Source organism: Primulina tabacum, chromosome 14 (assembly GCF_025594145.1).
Source record: "Primulina tabacum isolate GXHZ01 chromosome 14, ASM2559414v2, whole genome shotgun sequence".
In the NCBI taxonomy this organism is placed as follows: Eukaryota; Viridiplantae; Streptophyta; class Magnoliopsida; order Lamiales; family Gesneriaceae; genus Primulina; species Primulina tabacum.
In genome coordinates, this window is record NC_134563.1 from 34494039 (window position 1) to 34512111 (window position 18073).

An 18073-nucleotide genomic window follows, 5' to 3' on the forward strand; every position below is an offset into this window, starting at 1 on the left:
AACTATCTTTCGTGCACATACATAGAGGGGATGCAAATCAAGACTTTGATTTGCACATGAAAAAGTCCCAATTGTTTAATAGTGCTACCTAAGTGTGTCGAATGTCGCACCGATCAAAGCAAAACTGTCTACCAAGGTTCACCGGGCTTTTTTATTTTCAAAAATTTACTCTCAATCTTTTTGGATGTGACCTTTCACCTGACTGACAGTTGGTGCTCCAGCTGAGCAACTTTTTGCCTTTCGAATGGTCAGTATGTGACTGTCCACATGAAACACAAGACCCTCGACTCTTTTAGATACACCTCACATTCACGTATCACTTCATTTTTCGTCTATGTTTCCTGCTGCTATGCTAGGTTACAACTAGTTTATCCGTTGTATCATGAGAAACAATCGTTCAGCTTGATCATCGAAGCACATATCAAATGAAACGATTTTGTTTTAAGGACACTGTATTTCGTACATGCATATGTTTGCTTTAGCTTTTTCGATTTTACCCACTGTATTTTCATTCGACGTCGTTTATTTGTTTCTGTTCGACCTCCAGTATCTATTAAAACTTTATACTAATTTATTAATATTTCGATAACTATGATATCGACTTACGTAAAATAATTAGTTCGATCAAATAATTAAATGTATATGTTAAAATTATAATTTTGTGTCACCTCTAAATGAAGCTTACTTGTCGATATAAAACCCAATCATTTATGTGTTTACTTTTCAGTATGTTCTTCCTTCGAAAATTGCTCCAAAGTCCAAACCAATTTGCATATTTCTCACAGCTATGCTACTAATTAGTGTTATATATTAAGAATACACGATTTTGAGTAACTACCACGTAATTTTTTTTAAATAAATTTTGAATTAAAAAAATATAACTTCAGCATTTTTACCAAAAAAAGAGTAGTATTTTTTTATTTCTTGTAAGATTTTTAGCTTCTATATTTTTTTTTCATAAAACAGGAAGAGGAGGAGATATTTAGGCTATACATATTTTAAAAAATGTTTTTCTAGCGTTTTTTAAATTGAAAAAACTTAAAATTTCTGTTTTGATAAGATTTATATATAATATTTCCAAAAAATTGTTCTTGAAAGATATTTTTAAATAACAATTGAAAGTTTTTTCTTGATATTTTATAAATGAAGATAATAATAGAAATCAAAATATTACTTTTTAATTATAAAACATTTATAGAATATTTGGCGAAACAAATATTTGTTAACTTTTAAAACATTTTATATATTTTTATTAAAAAATCATTATAAGTACTTATCTAAAATAATATTAAAATCTAAATTCATTAAAAAATTGTATATTTTTATGTACATTAAATGAAAATACTGTGGTTAACTATGTAATTAAATCTAATTACACAACACGTGGCAAAAAATCGACTACCGCCAAAAGCTGATGGAAATCCCACGTTAAAATTTCGCCTCAATCCAAATAATTTCACGAATTTTCCCCTTTAATCAGGACCGTTAAACTTGATCAACAGATACCCTTGCGATCCGCGTCACTCTACATTAACCAATAGCAACAGACCTCGATGTCTATATAATATTCTCCACATTAATCCATTAACACACCGTCAAATTCTGAAAAACATTTTTGAGAGAAGAAATACCCTAAGCGAGCCAATGGCAGCGAAAACAGAGAAGAAGCTGGCCGAGAAGAAGCCCGCCGCCGAGAAAGCCCCGGTGGCGGAAAAGGCCCCGGCGGAGAAGAAGCCAAGGGCGGGGAAAAAGCTTCCCAAAGAAGGCGCTGCAGCCGGCGATAAGAAGAAGAAGCGGACGAAGAAGAGCGTGGAAACCTACAAGATCTACATCTTTAAAGTTCTGAAACAGGTTCACCCCGACATCGGTATCTCGAGCAAGGCCATGGGGATTATGAACAGCTTCATCAACGATATTTTCGAGAAATTGGCGCAGGAGTCGTCTCGCCTGGCTAGGTACAACAAGAAGCCGACAATTACTTCTCGGGAGATACAGACAGCGGTTAGGCTGGTTCTTCCCGGTGAGCTGGCGAAGCACGCTGTTTCTGAGGGGACGAAGGCCGTTACCAAATTCACCAGCTCCTGAAGAATTAGCCACGAGGATTTCATTTACTATCCCCCTTTTCGTTGTGAAGGCTAATCGTTTGGATTTGTTAGGGTTATAGTTGTGTAATTCTAGTTATTCCGGTATGAATGAATTGTGGTGTTCAAGTCCGTACTTTTCCAGGTAACCTTTTTTTTTAAAATCGTAGATGTTTAAAGAAACCATGTAATGTTTAGTTGAATGAAATTATAGCCGTGAAGTCTCTACTTTTTCTTGATTCAATTGTTGGTTTCGGTTATTTAGTTGTATTGTTTTGTATGTATTTTCATTAGTACAAGGTACTTGAGAAAACTTCTGTCAGGAGAAGCATGTTCTATTTAAATTCAATTGAAGTTACTCTGGATTGGTTATGGCAGGTGAAGAGTAGATCATTCATTGATGATTTCGTTCAAGGGTTGGTAGTTAATTTTAAAATATTTGTTTACGAAACTGCAAAGCTCATTTGTGTAGAAATACGGTAGAAACTTCTCACATTTCCTGTCTTTGTTTAAAAAATTTAGAGGCAGAATTTGTTTGGGCTTTGATGAAATATGCTGTAGATATTGTAGACTTATCGATTGTTGAACTGATACCGTTGAATTTAGTTTCTTTTTACGAGGATTCGATGGTTGGGTCCTAAAGAAAGAGGGCAGATGATTAGTTGTTCTTGGGTGTATTAAGTTTCTGCTTCAGTTCCGTGCAAATCTGTTACCCAAAGTATTCTTTATTTAATTTATCTTGTGACAAATGATTACTTGTTCTTTCAGAATTTTGATCAGACAACAAATACATGCTTTTGCACAAATCTGTCGGTTAAACCACTTTTAAACTTTCAGAAAAATCATTGTGAGCGAGAACATTGTTCTGTCAAATACAGTTCTAACCTCTCCAAATTAAACAAGTGGGTTATAAAATACAAGTGATTGAATTGGATGACTGCAAATTTCATTTAATCCAACAAGTGATCGAGTTGGATGACTGCAAATTTCTTTTAATCTCTGGATTTCCACATTTTTTTGGTCATATCGATGGTGGCAGTGCTTGTCTCGCAGCTTAAAAAGGTATCCCAGCAGACAATACGAATTCCTAATTCGTCGAAGCTGTAATGCCGCAATGGAGTAAACCAAGATTTGACTCATGTAAACCAACCCTAGTGTGTTTGTCGATATTAGTTCTTATGCCCATTGATGAAAAGAGAGCAAGGTGTTCTGCTCGAGACGAACGTGTAAACCTTAATGAGTGAATTTGAGTGTTTCTTTTACATCAACCTTAACCATTCTGATCTTGGCTTCCAAATGTTCAGTGGATAAAAAACAAGTTTATCTCACATTTGCATGAGTTTTATTTGCAACTTTTATTATATTTACTAACTTTAATTGAGAATTATGAACTCGAAAATACCAAGTGTTTAACAAGTAAGGTCATCTCCGGATAATGTAACTGTTTGTAATTTCTATACCAAATATTCTCGTCTCCAATTCAGACTCTAATCTAGAAAAACGATTCCTATATTTTGTTTTTCAACAATTAAATGATTACATAATGTATTTATTTACACATTAGTTGGGCAAAATGTAAAGGTCAAATTTTGATCAATGTATAACAGATTTCAACAGAACTCACAAAAGAGTAGATATTTTCATTGATTCGTAAGTAATCTCACATCGATTAAATAAACAAATTTGATTCTTTGATTCGTAATCAATATCACATCAATTACATAAAGTTCATCAATGAAACCCTAAATTCATCTACCAACCAGATATCCTAACTCAAATTTCAACGCGGATCACAAACAAATCGACAACTTAACTTAGCTGCTGGTGAATTTGGTAACGGCCTTGGTCCCTTCGGATACCGCGTGTTTGGCAAGCTCACCAGGAAGCACCAACCTGACCGCAGTCTGTATCTCGCGAGAGGTAATCGTCGGCTTCTTGTTGTAGCGAGCGAGACGAGACGCCTCCTGCGCCAATTTCTCGAAAATATCGTTGATAAAGCTGTTCATGATACCCATGGCCTTGCTAGAGATTCCGATGTCCGGGTGAACCTGTTTCAGAACCTTGAAAATATAGATCTTGTAGGTTTCCACACTTTTCTTGGTCCGCTTCTTCTTCTTATCGGCTGAGGAGGCGGCAACACCTTCCTTTGGGAGCTTTTTCCCAGCCCTTGGCTTCTTCTCCGCCGGGGCTTTCTCCGCGGTTGGCTTTTTCTCCGATGGCTTCTTCTCTCCCTTGGCTGCCATTTCGATTTTGTGTGAATTTGCCGGATTGCGATGAAATTGGATTTGTCGAGGTGGTGGTTTTATACCGAGGATGGTATAAGTTGTGATTGGTTTAGTTGTGGTGACATGGATCGTGGTTGTGAACCGTAGATGGGATCTTTGATCTGTGGTACAGATATTATACACTTGATTGGCGTGAATATTTTATTTCCTAGGGGCGTGGGTTCTATTAAACTAGTTATTACGTACACGGATGCGTGCGTGCATAAATTTTTTTTATCATTATCGATGGATTAAAATGTAATTTGATAATTTATGAAGTGATTAAATTGATATTTGAATTTTTGAAATAAAAAAAAAAAATTAATGTGTGTTGAAATTTAAAAAAAAACAAAAAAACAAAAATGTAATATTAGTATCATATAAAGGTAAAATTGGAAAAAAAAATTGATGTCCTCTTAAGTAGTTAATATCATATGCTCATCTTTAATAAAATAGAATAAATAAACATAAAATATCATTATATTGGCGCACTATTAGTCACCAAAAATATTAAGAGGATTTTTTCCTTTACAATTTATATATTATGACGTTTTTTCAATAAATGATTTAGAATTTAAGTGTGAGAAAAAATATCGAATTTTCGCTATATCGAGATTACTGTACAGAAAAATATCGAATTTAACGAATTTTCGGTTTACCGAAGATTTCAGTATGATATGGTAGCAATACCGAATTTTTCGGTACGGTAACGGTATGCAATTTGAAATTTCGGTATATACCGGAATACCGAAATATTGAAAAAAATTATAAAATATATAATATTTTAAAACAATAAATTTATAAAAAAAATTAAAATGTAAGGCTTTTTTCGGTATAAAACTGTATATATCGATATCGTACCGAAATTTCGGTATAATCGGTGTGCTAGTTATATGTATCGAAATTTTTTTTTGGTATATCGAAATTTTCGATACGGTATCGATATAAATTTTCTTATACCGTAACTTTTGGTACGATGTAATACGGTATAAGATTTTCGGTGATACCTAATTTGGACAGTGATACAGTGATGACGTCATGTTATGTAACATTTGTTAAGATTGCATGTTCAACTAGTCTTACTAGAAACTGAATAATTGATCTTTAGTTCGCTTTGAATAAGGTACATAAAATTAGTCCAAGACCAAGTATGTTAGATTTTTGTTTTCTAAGTACTCAAATTCCTCCATAAATATCAGCTTTGGATTGACCACAAAATACCCACTTAGTTTAGGCATAGCATCTCGATCCGAATGAGATGTAGAATGCTACTTACTGTCGATTGCTCGCTAGAACCGGAATGATCATTGTCTGAACTTGAAAACAATGCGAGGGGAGGAGAATTCTATAGAGGAAGAAGATGGTTTGAAAAAAGGCTATTAAAGTGGGTATTGAAAATTGGAAATAATGAAAAATATCGAACCAAAAAGTATACATAAAATAGTTAAAGCTGCCAAAAAAAGTAAAACACAAAGAATATGTATATTTTATTATAAGTATTTACGTTTTTTATGTTTTTATTTTGTTTTTTTTTTTTTAAGTTTTCCAATTTATTCATTATTTGTCCATCTTGTTGAAACTAATATTTAGATATTTTTCTACATCAAAGCTGTAATTTCTTACAAAATTAAACCGCCACACAGTAGCTAAAAGTCAGTAACAAGAAAACCCAACAAACCAAATTTTACCATCAGCAAAACCCTAATTTCATTCAGTACAGCTAAAACAGCAGGATGGATCGGAGACGCAATTTCAAGAACTAGTGAATTTGGTAACAGCCTTAGTCCCTTCGGAAACGGCGTGCTTCGCCAACTCGCCGGGGAGCACCAATCTCACCGCAGTCTGGATCTCCCGGGAAGTGATCGTAGGCTTCTTGTTGTACCTCGCTAGCCTCGAAGCCTCCTGCGCGAATTTCTCGAAAATGTCGTTGATGAAGCTGTTCATAATGCCCATGGCCTTGCTCGAGATCCCGATGTCGGGGTGAACCTGCTTCAGTACTTTGAAGATGTAGATCTTGTAGGTCTCCGTGCTCTTCTTCGCGCGTTTCTTCTTCTTTTCCCCGGAGACACCGCCGCCTTCCTTCGGGAGTTTCTTCCCGGCCTTGAGCTTCTTCTCCGCCGGTGCTTTACCCGCTGTCGGAGCTTTTTCCGCCGCGGGCTTCTTCTCTGAGGCGGGCTTTTTCTCCGCGGGTTTCTTCTCTGCTTTGGCTGCCATTGAAGAGTACAAAACAACACCGTGGATTTAAATTTTGAAGGAGTGAGGGACGATATGGTATACCTTATGTGCGTCGGAGGGTGGTTGTGATTGGTTGAATATGTTTGGCGCAGATTGGGGGTTTCCACCGTCGATTGAACGATCCGATTGGACGATCGAGATCATTTTGGAATAAATGATTTTTGCTTTTGTACTCGGCTGTATACCCCACGATATTTTTAAATTTTAGGAAGGCTGATGCCTCTAGACTTAGAAAGCAAGGGCACAATATTCCTTTTTGATTTTCTGATTTGAGGATAAATCATTTCTAGGTTTATTTTAAAATATTTTCCGTATCTAATAAATAATTAATTGAATGACACCTCACATCATAAAATTGAATGAATCGCTAAATCCTAAATGTTTAGCCAAGTTATATTTAAAATTAAATTGATCGGTTAAAGTTTTGATTAATGAGTTTTAATGTATATTATAAGTTGTAAGTTTTTAATGTATAGTGACATAAGTGTATTTTTTGTTTTTATGATTGACCAAAACAGAAATATCAAAAGATAATGATATATATATATAAAATATATATAAGTCATGGTCTCCGATCGATCGCGCCATATCACATTTCATATTATTTTCCCTATTAAAAATAATTAAAAAGATAAAACTAAATAATTCTCTCAAGGAAAATAGCGCATAGATCGGGACGATCAAGACACATTTTAAAGAATTCAATATTATGATTTCAGGTATGGTTCTATTTAAATTTTCAATCAAATTTTTAATGATTTATCATGATTGATTATGTGATTCATGGATTTTCTTCGACATATATAGCTTAGAATAAGTTGAAAAACACTACAAATGTTTGGTTTGCCTTAAAAAAAAAAAAGAAAAAAAGAAAAAAAGAGAAGAATAGAAACCTCTGGTTATTTAAGTTGGTCAGATTTTGATTCATGTTTTCGCTTAAAAATGAATTAAGCAAATGATAGCTAATGGACAATATATAGTTATTAAAGCTTTCATAACACTTACATGTTGAGTAATGGATATTGAATATTTTATCCCGATCGATAATCGAAAAACTAAAATTCTTAAGGATGAATTAGAGGAATGATCGATTCTATCATGGCTTTTCATATCCACCACCGCCGTAACCGGATCCACTGCCACTGCCATAGCCTGATCCACCTCCCCCTCCTCCACCACCACCTCGCCCACCTCCTCCACCTCCTCCATAACCATAGCCACTTCCTGAGCTGCCTCCGCCTCCGCCGCCTCCACCGCCACCATCTCTTCCTCCACCTGAACCATAACCTGAGCCATACCCAGACCCATATCCCGATCCAGAAGCACCACCACCTCCACCTCCCACTCCTCCTCCACCACCACCTCCTCCTCCTCCTCCTCCTCCTCCTCCTCCTCCTCCATCACCATATTCTCCCTCTCCATATCCGTAGCCACTTCCTGAGCCGTACCCGGAACCATAACCTGAACCCAAGTTCACGCCCGACCCTCCTCCCCCTCCTGTGTCTGGACAAGTGACACTTGCTGGAATCGGACCCTAAATTTTCCGTGAGTATCAGTGAGGAAAAGGTAAAACATTATGAATAAATTTGGGGAAATATATCGTTTAATATATCTTGTTTAATATATTTCAACTAAGATAAGATAGTTCGTAGTATTGAACGTTTGTTACTTTATCAAACTTTATAGTTGATGGTAATTGTAAAACATTAATATTTTAAACCGTACATCAGTTAGGAGCTCAAATCACCATATTTTGATTGTAAAGCACATGCAATCGTTGTGTCCGAAAAAACCCTTTACATTATTGTACTTCTTTCAATCAATAAAAATCAAACTTATGACCTTTATTATGATATCAATTGTAGAGCTTTTTTCGATTTACCAAAATCTGTAACTAGTGGTGAAATAGCATATTTAATCTTTTAAATATCACAACAATTCAAGTTATCTATTGTTCTATTAAACATGGACAATTATTACACTCTAATATGCTCTTACTTTAGCACAATCTTTCAAGAAACTAATACCAAGATATGTATGTAAAGAATTTAGTACGCTTTTAAAAAAGATATTAAGTTAACTCGGTATATCACACCATTCATTAATTTATTTATTTTTATTAAAATAAGATAACACTAAGAGCATCATGATCCATATTAATATTAAAGTAGGCACAAAAATTTTTGTGTGACGATCTTCAAGGTTAATTTTGTGAAAAATATCTCTTATTTAAGTCATCTATGAAAAATATTACTTTTTATACCAAAATTATTACTTATTATTGTAAATATAGGTAGAGTTGATGTGTCTCACATATAGTTATTTATTATTGTAAATATAAACATAATTGACTCGTCTCCCATACGTTCACTGACATATTATAAAATAGGTGCCTCGCCATCAATATGAGGAATATCCATTTTTAGTCAGAGTTTTAAAACGAGCATAATCGACAGATTCTAGTTAAGATGACAATATGTATCTTTCTAGCTCATTGCCTCATCTTTCCCAAAGTAGAAGGGAAATGAGCATTAAAGCTACAACGCTAGGTGCCGACGGTAACTAGCCCCTCCTAGGCACACCTCGTCTCAAATCCTGGTTATCTTTGCTCAAGGAATCGACCTGGGATTGAAGAATGTTGATCATTGCTTGAGCTCTCATCACTTCAATCTTCAACGTCTCCCGCTCCATTGAAACGTTCAAGATCTCGTTCTCGAGGTTGCTGATGAACTTCAAGTACCCTGGAGGCACGGATTTCTCGAGGTTGGAAGAGTCGAGTGGGTTGATCACTGGACGGTTTTCTTGACGTTCTACGGGTTCTAGCAGCGGAAACTCAAAAGGTCCTAAAGGAAAATTTGTCGTCATCATCATTGTTGGTGGGTCTTCAGTCATTGTGGTTGAATCTTCGGATCCATTGGCGTTGCTCGAGTTGGGGTCATTGTGTTTCGATCTTTTGCTCTGGGATAGAGAGAGCTCTCTGGGATCTTCTGATTTCTCCCTCTTGCACAAAAACACAAGACTCCGCGACTCGACTGGATTTTCTATCTGAGGAGAAACCATGACGAGAGGCTTAGGATCCTGCGTCAGATACAAAACAACAAGATAAAAATCTGAAATCGATAAAGTAAAGAATCATATGGCTTTCAAAAGTATAGTTTGACAGCAACAGAGACCAGATAAAAATTATTGGAGAATGTCTGTTCAGAATCATAGTTTCGACTCCAAATAGTTTTTTGTCATCTACAACTTAAAGAGTTCCAATGTTCCATACAGGCGAAAAGTACTTTTTAGTTCACATGCGAAAAAGATTTCAAGATAAATGAGTTTAAATTAAGTCCAAAAACAAAGGATTTGGTAATAAATTTTCATCAGAAATTCAAGGTAATTAATTGGGATCCGGTGCAAAAACTTTCCACATGTTTTACTCCAACTCAGAACATCAACCGTGGCCACCATGTGCTGGGGTAACAGAAGATGGATAAAAAACACACTGCGTCTTTTCTTCCCATCAAAGACTAGATCTCTGTTTAAAGAGGTCATCTTATAGAACAAGATTTCCCGGAACGAGCTATCAAGCCAATCTTGAAATGAAGCTGTTGAACGTAAAGAATCCAAATACCAACAGCAAATAGTTTGGTGCGCTTCGAAAGAGTTTCAATCTCACAATCGCTAGTTCCTAGTTCCGTTTTTTATAGTTTTCAAGTCTGCTTTGTCCTAGAATTGACTGCCCAAGAATGAAAAGGCATATTTCTCCTTCATCCCTCAACTTTTTTTAAAAAAAAAAATTAGGCAAAATCTAGCTGACGGACAGCTTCCTCAAAAATGAACAAAGCACTGTGAGAAATGTTTTCACCGCAGAGTCGACAAAACTAATGGCTCAAGAAAATGAATCAAACAAAATTTATGCGTGATTCTGCAAACATAATCCACAACCTGTATTCATATCACATCCACACCTAGCAACATTGAATCCAATGATCAACAGAGTAAGTTATAGACAAGACAGTCCACTTGTCGAGGCAATTCATTGTGACGTAATAGTTAGCACCTATCTAAAATCAATTTCAATGGTATTTATTCAGAAGAAGGGACAATGAAAAACCTGCCCAATAACAGTGCACTCAACTCGAACTTCATCACCATTGGGCACATCATCATCAGCGTCCCCTCCAGGAACCTCAAGCACTGCATCATCGTCCCATTCCTCTTCAACAAAAGGGGCATAACGGTCCCCATTTGGTGGCCCGACACCACTTTTCTGGAAAATTCTACAGAGCACAAATGCATCCTTTTTTGCCGCAAAACAAAGAATGATTGTAGCATTTATAACTCACATATAAATCATAAATACATATACAAGAAAATAAATAAAAGCATAGAGATGAATCTCTGAAACCACATCCACACCTGCGCAACTCCAGCCCTTTCCAATTCCATATCACAAAGCCTATACTCATGCATTACCCAATTCGTTCTCTTCCCATCCGGAGCACGCCCACTATGAAAAACAAGTGTTTTTTTCATTCCTATGGCTTGATTTTTGTGACGCACGGGTCGGTCCTTCCCAGTTGCTTTCCAATATCCTTTGCCAGTAGCTCGATTCAGCCTAGACCCATTACCGTACTTCCTATCCACAGGGCTGAAAAAGTACCATTCTTGATCTCTAGTCTTCAGAGATGAGTACTTCTGTTTAAGGCAAAAACACACCCGTTTAATAGCGAAAAGAAACCATTCATGCACATAGAACAAGAGGAATAAAAATGAAATCAGAAACAACAAAATCTAATCTTATAAAAGTTTATCCAATTCTTTGATGCTAAAGAAACCTCATCTTCTTGCACTTCTCTTCACAGTAATTTAAAACCATAGAGCCCAAGGGCTTGAGTTTAATTGAGATAGTCAAGTTAAGAATTTTGGAGCACAAAATTTGACTTTGAACGAACAATTTAATTTGATTTATCATAACACTCGAAGCTACATTTTTTCCAACAAAATATACAAATGTCATGATCCACAAACAGAAGAATTACAGTCGCGCACACATTACTTAACACCACCAACAAAATTGGCAATAATTATATCCCATGTAACTTATAGTAATATCAAATCAGTTAAATTATAATCCCAAAGACTAAAGTTTGCAACTTTGCACTAAAACATCAAATAGATGAACCAAAAATAGAATCGAATCAATGAAAGATAAAAAAACAAAACATAGCAATCTCATTTGAGAGCACACAAAAGTATTTATTTCATTTACCAGCAAGCTCCCAGGGCTCAGATTTGTAGACATCAATTTCAATAACAGCTTGGAAACGAAAGGGTTTCCCACAAGCTTTCCTCCTCAAATAATACCTCACCAATTCTTCATCAGTCGGATGAAACCTGAACCCCGGTGCCAAAGAAGACGGCGGCGGCGCCCCTTTCCCCGCCGCCACAACCACCTCATGTCCCATCTTCACCCCAAAAAGCACAACGATCCCCTCAAAACCCACCAACAAATAAATTAAAATCCCGTAATTCAGAACTCCCCCTCAGCAAACCTCAACACAAAAAAGAAAAACCCAGATGCAATAAACCAAGAAAAATGAAAACAAAAAAGCCCCAAAGGAAGTTAGGTTCGAAAGAAGTGAAAAAAATAGAAGATTAGAAGGCAAGCAAAGGTGTTAACACAAGATTTAAGGTGATGGGGTGTTGGGAAAGACGAGATTTTTTAAGGGTTTGGTTAATGGTTTTGCCCATTGGTTAAGAAACGAGAGTGTGTGGTGTGTGTGAGGATGCTTGCTTGACACGGAAATCGAAAATTCAACCAAAATGTGTACATCTAGCTGTTCCTCATTGTTTTGTTTCATTTGAAGGTTGTTTGTTACCATTTTATTTAAATTGGTCCTGAAATTTTATGGGATTTTAGACTCATTTTCCATGTTTATTGTGTCTTCCTCAAAGATTTATTATTTAAAACCAGACACTTGTGTAAAATTAAATTTTTAAATAGAAGCAAAAAATGTGGTATGTAGGTTTTTACATTCATCGTTTTGTTTGGACTAAAAATACATTTTGGATCCGATATGATCGATAAACCTATTAAACATTGAAGATAATGATTAAACGAGCTAAGTTTATTTCGAACCAAATAATGTGTATGTAATGTTGCCTGCGCTAAGTAAAATGATAGTTAAAAACATGGAAGACCAGGGAGCCGAAGGAATTATTTGTATTTTACTTTGAAAAAACACAAATACTGTCCAGTGAGGAGGAAAAAACACAACAGCAAACTCACTGATCGACTTGCAAATATTTTGCAAAATTTTAGACTTTCATATTCAAGTATTTTGTATTTTTTCATCATATTTTCTAGCATTTTATATTAACTTTGTTATATATATATTTTTTTTATGTTTTTCAGATTTCTGCTGATGGTTGTAAATACAACACATGATGAAAGTTTGTTTTTTTACTTTCCACAAGGGTTCTGGTGACTACGACCGACTGCTATAGGAAGACTCGGATATTCATTGAGGCTATTCTTCCCAAAATGGGAATCACTGTATGTTTACTTAGCTCGATCATTTGATTATTTTTAATGGGGAAAAATATGGGCAACTTTGAGTTTTAACTTCTTAGTCACTGTAATTTTCTTGCATTTTCTGTTTTCTGTGCTGATAAATCTTGAAACATTTAGCATGGTTACTGTAAGGTCGAGTACATTTGGCCTTTTGCGATGATTTGTCTTTCTGGCTCTCTCAGAAATGGTTATGGTTGTGGAATCAGGCATTTTTTTATATACATAAGTGAACTAGCTCTAATCTGCCCCTTTTCATGAGAATGCTGCATATCTGATCATCAGAGGCATGAAGACGCTGCATCTTCGTGTACAGCAACAAACTCAACAGCACATAAGATGGCCGAGATTCTAGAGGCACATCCTAAGGTAATGATGAATAATAAACCTGAAGAAGCTTATATAAACTTTTTGGTCACTTGGAGTAGGATGGATTTGGATCCTCTGCTGTGTTGAAAACATAGCACTTGGCGATGTGCACTTTTTACACCACATGATCATCTCGTTTAATTTGACAACTTTTTAAATTTATCTCATATGATGTGATGTTCACAAGATGATCACGTGATCATCTCGTGTAAAAAATTGCACATCACCAAATGATGTCTTTTCAATACAGTAAAAGATCTAAATCCGAGTAGAATCCTGCGGTTCTTTTTATTTCTGGTTTCTTTTATTCAGATTTCCTTTACAGCAGATCATATTCACTACAAGCACTCTGTACTATTTGTTTATGACAATGACTTACTTTTTAAAAAGTAGAATTGTACATAAAAACATAATATTTCGTAAGTCAGTTGTGATTTTAATATATTGCTTGAGCATGTTGTTTGATATACTACATGTAAATAAATCACATGTGTAGTACATACATAAATATAAAATAATTTTCTTTTTACAAATATATATAATAAAAAATTGCTAAAATAATTATTTTAGTGAATAATTTTCTACTAATTAATTTATCTTCTATTGAATCAAAACTTTGAAATATAATTTTGTTGAAATTTTCAATGAATGATGTTTGAATCTATTTGTGTATACTATTTTTACTTTTAATCTTGTTTAGAGTCTCAAATTTAGTTCGTGATCGGTTATTTGTTATTTGTCCTAATAAATAGAAATACAAGTGTAAAATACACTTAATATACGAAATTATACTTTCTTTGGAAGCCCCAAAAAAAGGTTATTAGATGATTTTTAAAAGAGTGATATATATTATAATAAGTTGAGCTTGTTTTGGAATTATATACTAAACTCTTAAATAAAAAATCTTAAGCTGTTATTTCTTAATATATATTTAGAAAGATTATTGTAAAGTTTTATAATTAATGTTTTTTTAATGGACATAATTAATTTTGTATTCATACGTCTGTCACCAAAAAAATATAAATGATCATATGATAGGCTGCAAATCTGGTTAAGAATTGAGGTGTCCTTACTTAGTTTTAATTTATGAACGTATATTTAATACTTTCATACGCATGTCGGTAACCATATATACTAGCAATAATAAATAATTGGAAAAATCTCATATTATAGAATGAGTTATAATAATTTAAAATCCTAATATAATGTTTGTTTCGTATAGTCTACGTACGATTCTGGTTTGATCGACAACTTAGAAGACTTTTTTGGAGACAAAATAAAATTAATGTCACTTTGAAATATAAAGAACATACAAAAAAAATACCTGTCTAGTAGAGTGCTTGGTTTGATCAAATGTTTTGTTGCATTTTCATGTATTGATTATTTATCTCGCATCAATCAGATCATTAACTATTTATTTCATATCAATCAAATAATTAAATACAAAATTGCAATATTACCATTCATATCTTTATTTATTTTAATTATTGAAAATAATAAATATGTTAAATTATCATCTTTTTAGTTAATCAAACCGAACATATTAGGTTTTCTTTGAAAAGGTAGTTTGAAAATATTTTTAGTATTTTACAAGTGAAAACAATTTATAGTATAAGTTTGGGCAAGATTTTTGTAAAAAATTATAAAATATTTTTGAAAAATATGTTCTACAAGTATACTTTTTAAAAGTAAGTGATAGGTGTTTTTTGTTATGTTTTTATAACTTGTAAAATATTTTTAATTGTAAAAAAGTTTTAATAGAATAGTTGTCAAAAGACTCAAAACACATATTTAATCTTAAAACAATTTTTAAAATCTTAAAAAAAAATTGTAAAAAAGGTTTTATAATATTTATCAAATATGACCTTATTATTTATTAATGTTATTCAACATCTTACTCAAAGCTTTTAGTAATTAAAATATTATTTATTTATACAATTCTAATAACTTTCATTAACCCAACTTAATGGACGTAAAAGTTCATATAGACATTTTAAATTTGTCACTTGTCAATCTAGAACATTGTATCTAAACGACCACGTTTACTAATAAATAAATTAAAATGAGAAGAAAAACACAGTATATATAGACCTGGCCAAGGGCCGGTCTGATCCGACCTCAAACCGGAATCGGATTGTGGTCAATGTGATGGTTGATCGTCAATAGGTTTGACCCAAAACCGTGCTTGAAAACGTCCTAACACGATTTGGTTACGGTTTATGGGTAAAAATACTCGTGATCCGTCGGGTCGGACAATAATTTTTCCTTAAAATTATTGTATTTGAAATCAACGGCCACGATTTTGAGGTCGTTGATGATCAACAACCATGATGAGAAGCTGTTGTACATCGATCAACCCGTCGATTCAATCCGGACCCGAACCAACGGGTCAACCATTGCAATTTTTTTTTCTTCCCGATTTTCTCCGACAATACCCCTCATCTCCATCATTTTTTTTCGCACAATATTCTCTCAATCTCTATTCACAATTCTTTATTGATTCATCAAAAAATCGAGTCTCGATTATTTGTTTATTGTCAATTGTCGATTTATTTCACAATTACTTAAATTTCATAATTTTATAAAATCACAAATAACCGGAGCCGAATCAAGTCGTAAGGGTGGCAATGGAAAAGGAAAGGCCATCATGCCATTAGAGTTCCAGCATCGCGATTTTCCTTCATTCAATATCGATGACTATGATTTTGATTTTTCCGATGAGGAACATCTTCAAGAAGGAGAACAAGAGGCTCAACAAACACGTCATCATCAAAGTCAAAAAAGTATGAGCAATCTGACAGTACCTAAAAGTAAAACTCGAGCAGTTCTGAAGCTAAATTTAGAGAATAAACAACTAAATTTTATGCGATTGAATAATTTTCTTTCAGTTTGGTTATAAATTATCTTTTGAAAATGGTTTTCTACAAACGCAAATCTTTCTATTAGATGTATCCCACAACATACACTTACATAGACACTTAAAAAAGTATTCATTGAACAAAAAAAATTAATTAAAGAATTTTCTAGTTTAAATAATAAAGTTTCTCCGTGTTCAAATATTTGGCATAACATATTAAATAAATTAGGAACATAATTCATTATCTCTAGACACATTCCCAAATCATGAAACAATTAGACATATTTTACAAAATAAATGGTATGAGGCCTAAATGTTTTACACATACATTCTAACTAGTTGGAATTCAACATAAAAAAATTTATTATCGTCTTTTGAATATAAATATTTTTTATGTATATTAATTCATTGACATGTTCAAATTCGTGATATTTGTTTGTTTTCGAATTAATGAAACATATGAGCTATTATTTGTGAAATTTTAAATTTTATCAATGATGCTAGTGACTAATTATCTGGTGTTTATTATCATACTTCTCATTTAGTTTTAACATATTATTGCAATATTTGTAATGAATATAAAATCAAATATGGTGGACAAATTGTTCAACGTGAATAACAATCTACTACCATTAGCAACATTACTTCTAAACTTATTAAAACACAACTTTTAATAAGAGAACAGGCGAAACATTCACGAGTATCCTCAACTTCCAGTCAGGAACTTGAGAATTATTTCACAAATACTTTTGATTTTAGTGATACAGATGAGAAATTTTCGACATATTGCGATGATAGTCATAAAAAACACAAATATATTCAATTTTGTTTATAATGATAGAAGAAAATCTAGCTTTTCCAGTTTCAACGGTTGCAATGGAGCAAACTTTTAGTATTGAATGATAGATGTTATAACTTAAGGCCGAAAATTTTGGAAGCACAAAATTTGCTCAAAGATTTATCAAATGTCGCTAGCCAAACACATTATATTACGAATGATGAAGAAAAGATCTAGACGAAACTGAGAGAACATTCGAAACAACGACCTGAGGAAGTACGAGTGAATGTGATTGAATATAATTAAATGTAATATATTTTTTTTATATAGGATGTAAAAATTTGAAATGTAATAAATTTTTATTTAGAAAATGTAATAGATTTTTTTATTGAAATAATGAAATATTTGATAAAGTTTTTATAAGTGTAACTAATAAATGTCTTTTTTACATGTTTTATTATTGTTATTTTAATATAATATTGCATGAGTTCAAGGTTTATAGTCTGCATTTTATTATTTCAATAATTATTTATGTATATTGTTCGTCTTTCGTGTTGGTTTGTAGGTGTTAGTAGGTGCCCTCGATAAAAAAAGATAGAAATTATTGGCTAAGTTGCTAGGAAGGCGCGCTAGAGCGGGAAATATTGCTCACTCCAGCACACGAATGGAGAAGATTTGCGTGAAAGGCTCTAGTGTAGTATATTTTATTTTTCCTAAAACGTCATTTTGAAAAATCAAACATACAACACCGAGGATATCACGCTAATTCAACCATATTGTTTTTTAAAGAAGCTGGGCCAAAATCGGTCCCGAACCCGAATTGTCAAGCATCCTAGACCATTACGATTGATCCCGACCCTAACCCGCTGGCCCGGATCTGGTCTAAGTATATATCGAAACGGGGTTAATTTTTTAGAAATTCGATAA

At 33.7% G+C, this 18073-nt stretch overlaps 3 protein-coding genes and 2 long non-coding RNA genes across 5 annotated transcripts; 3 read left to right on the plus strand and 2 right to left on the minus strand.

Moving 5' to 3' along the window:
- The first annotated feature begins 1594 nt into the window (after positions 1-1594).
- LOC142523666 (histone H2B) lies at positions 1595-2213 on the plus strand. The gene has a single exon (XM_075627389.1). The coding sequence runs from the start codon at positions 1645-1647 to the stop codon at positions 2083-2085; it is 441 nt and encodes a 146-aa protein (XP_075483504.1). The 5' UTR covers positions 1595-1644; the 3' UTR covers positions 2086-2213.
- Positions 2214-3703: 1490 nt separating this feature from the next.
- LOC142523667 (histone H2B.1-like) lies at positions 3704-6720 on the minus strand. The gene is made up of 2 exons (XM_075627390.1): positions 6106-6720; positions 3704-4317 (listed from the first exon to the last, which is right to left on the minus strand). Exons 1-2 carry the CDS (start codon positions 6557-6559, stop codon positions 3896-3898), a joined length of 876 nt encoding a protein of 291 aa, XP_075483505.1. The 5' UTR covers positions 6560-6720; the 3' UTR covers positions 3704-3895.
- A 2236-nt stretch (positions 6721-8956) lies between these two features.
- LOC142524442 (NAC domain containing protein 50-like) lies at positions 8957-12036 on the minus strand. The gene is made up of 5 exons (XM_075628448.1): positions 11841-12036; positions 11422-11423; positions 10988-11263; positions 10683-10868; positions 8957-9658 (listed from the first exon to the last, which is right to left on the minus strand). The coding sequence occupies exons 1-5, from the start codon at positions 12034-12036 to the stop codon at positions 9143-9145; spliced, it is 1176 nt and encodes a 391-aa protein (XP_075484563.1). The 3' UTR covers positions 8957-9142.
- Positions 11028-12158, plus strand: LOC142524443 (uncharacterized). The gene is made up of 2 exons (XR_012814892.1): positions 11028-11268; positions 11844-12158. It is a non-coding gene; the product is annotated as an uncharacterized LOC142524443 (long non-coding RNA).
- A 1046-nt stretch (positions 12159-13204) lies between these two features.
- On the plus strand, positions 13205-13966 carry LOC142525560 (uncharacterized). The gene is made up of 2 exons (XR_012815096.1): positions 13205-13566; positions 13781-13966. It is a non-coding gene; the product is annotated as an uncharacterized LOC142525560 (long non-coding RNA).
- The last annotated feature ends 4107 nt before the right edge of the window (positions 13967-18073 follow it).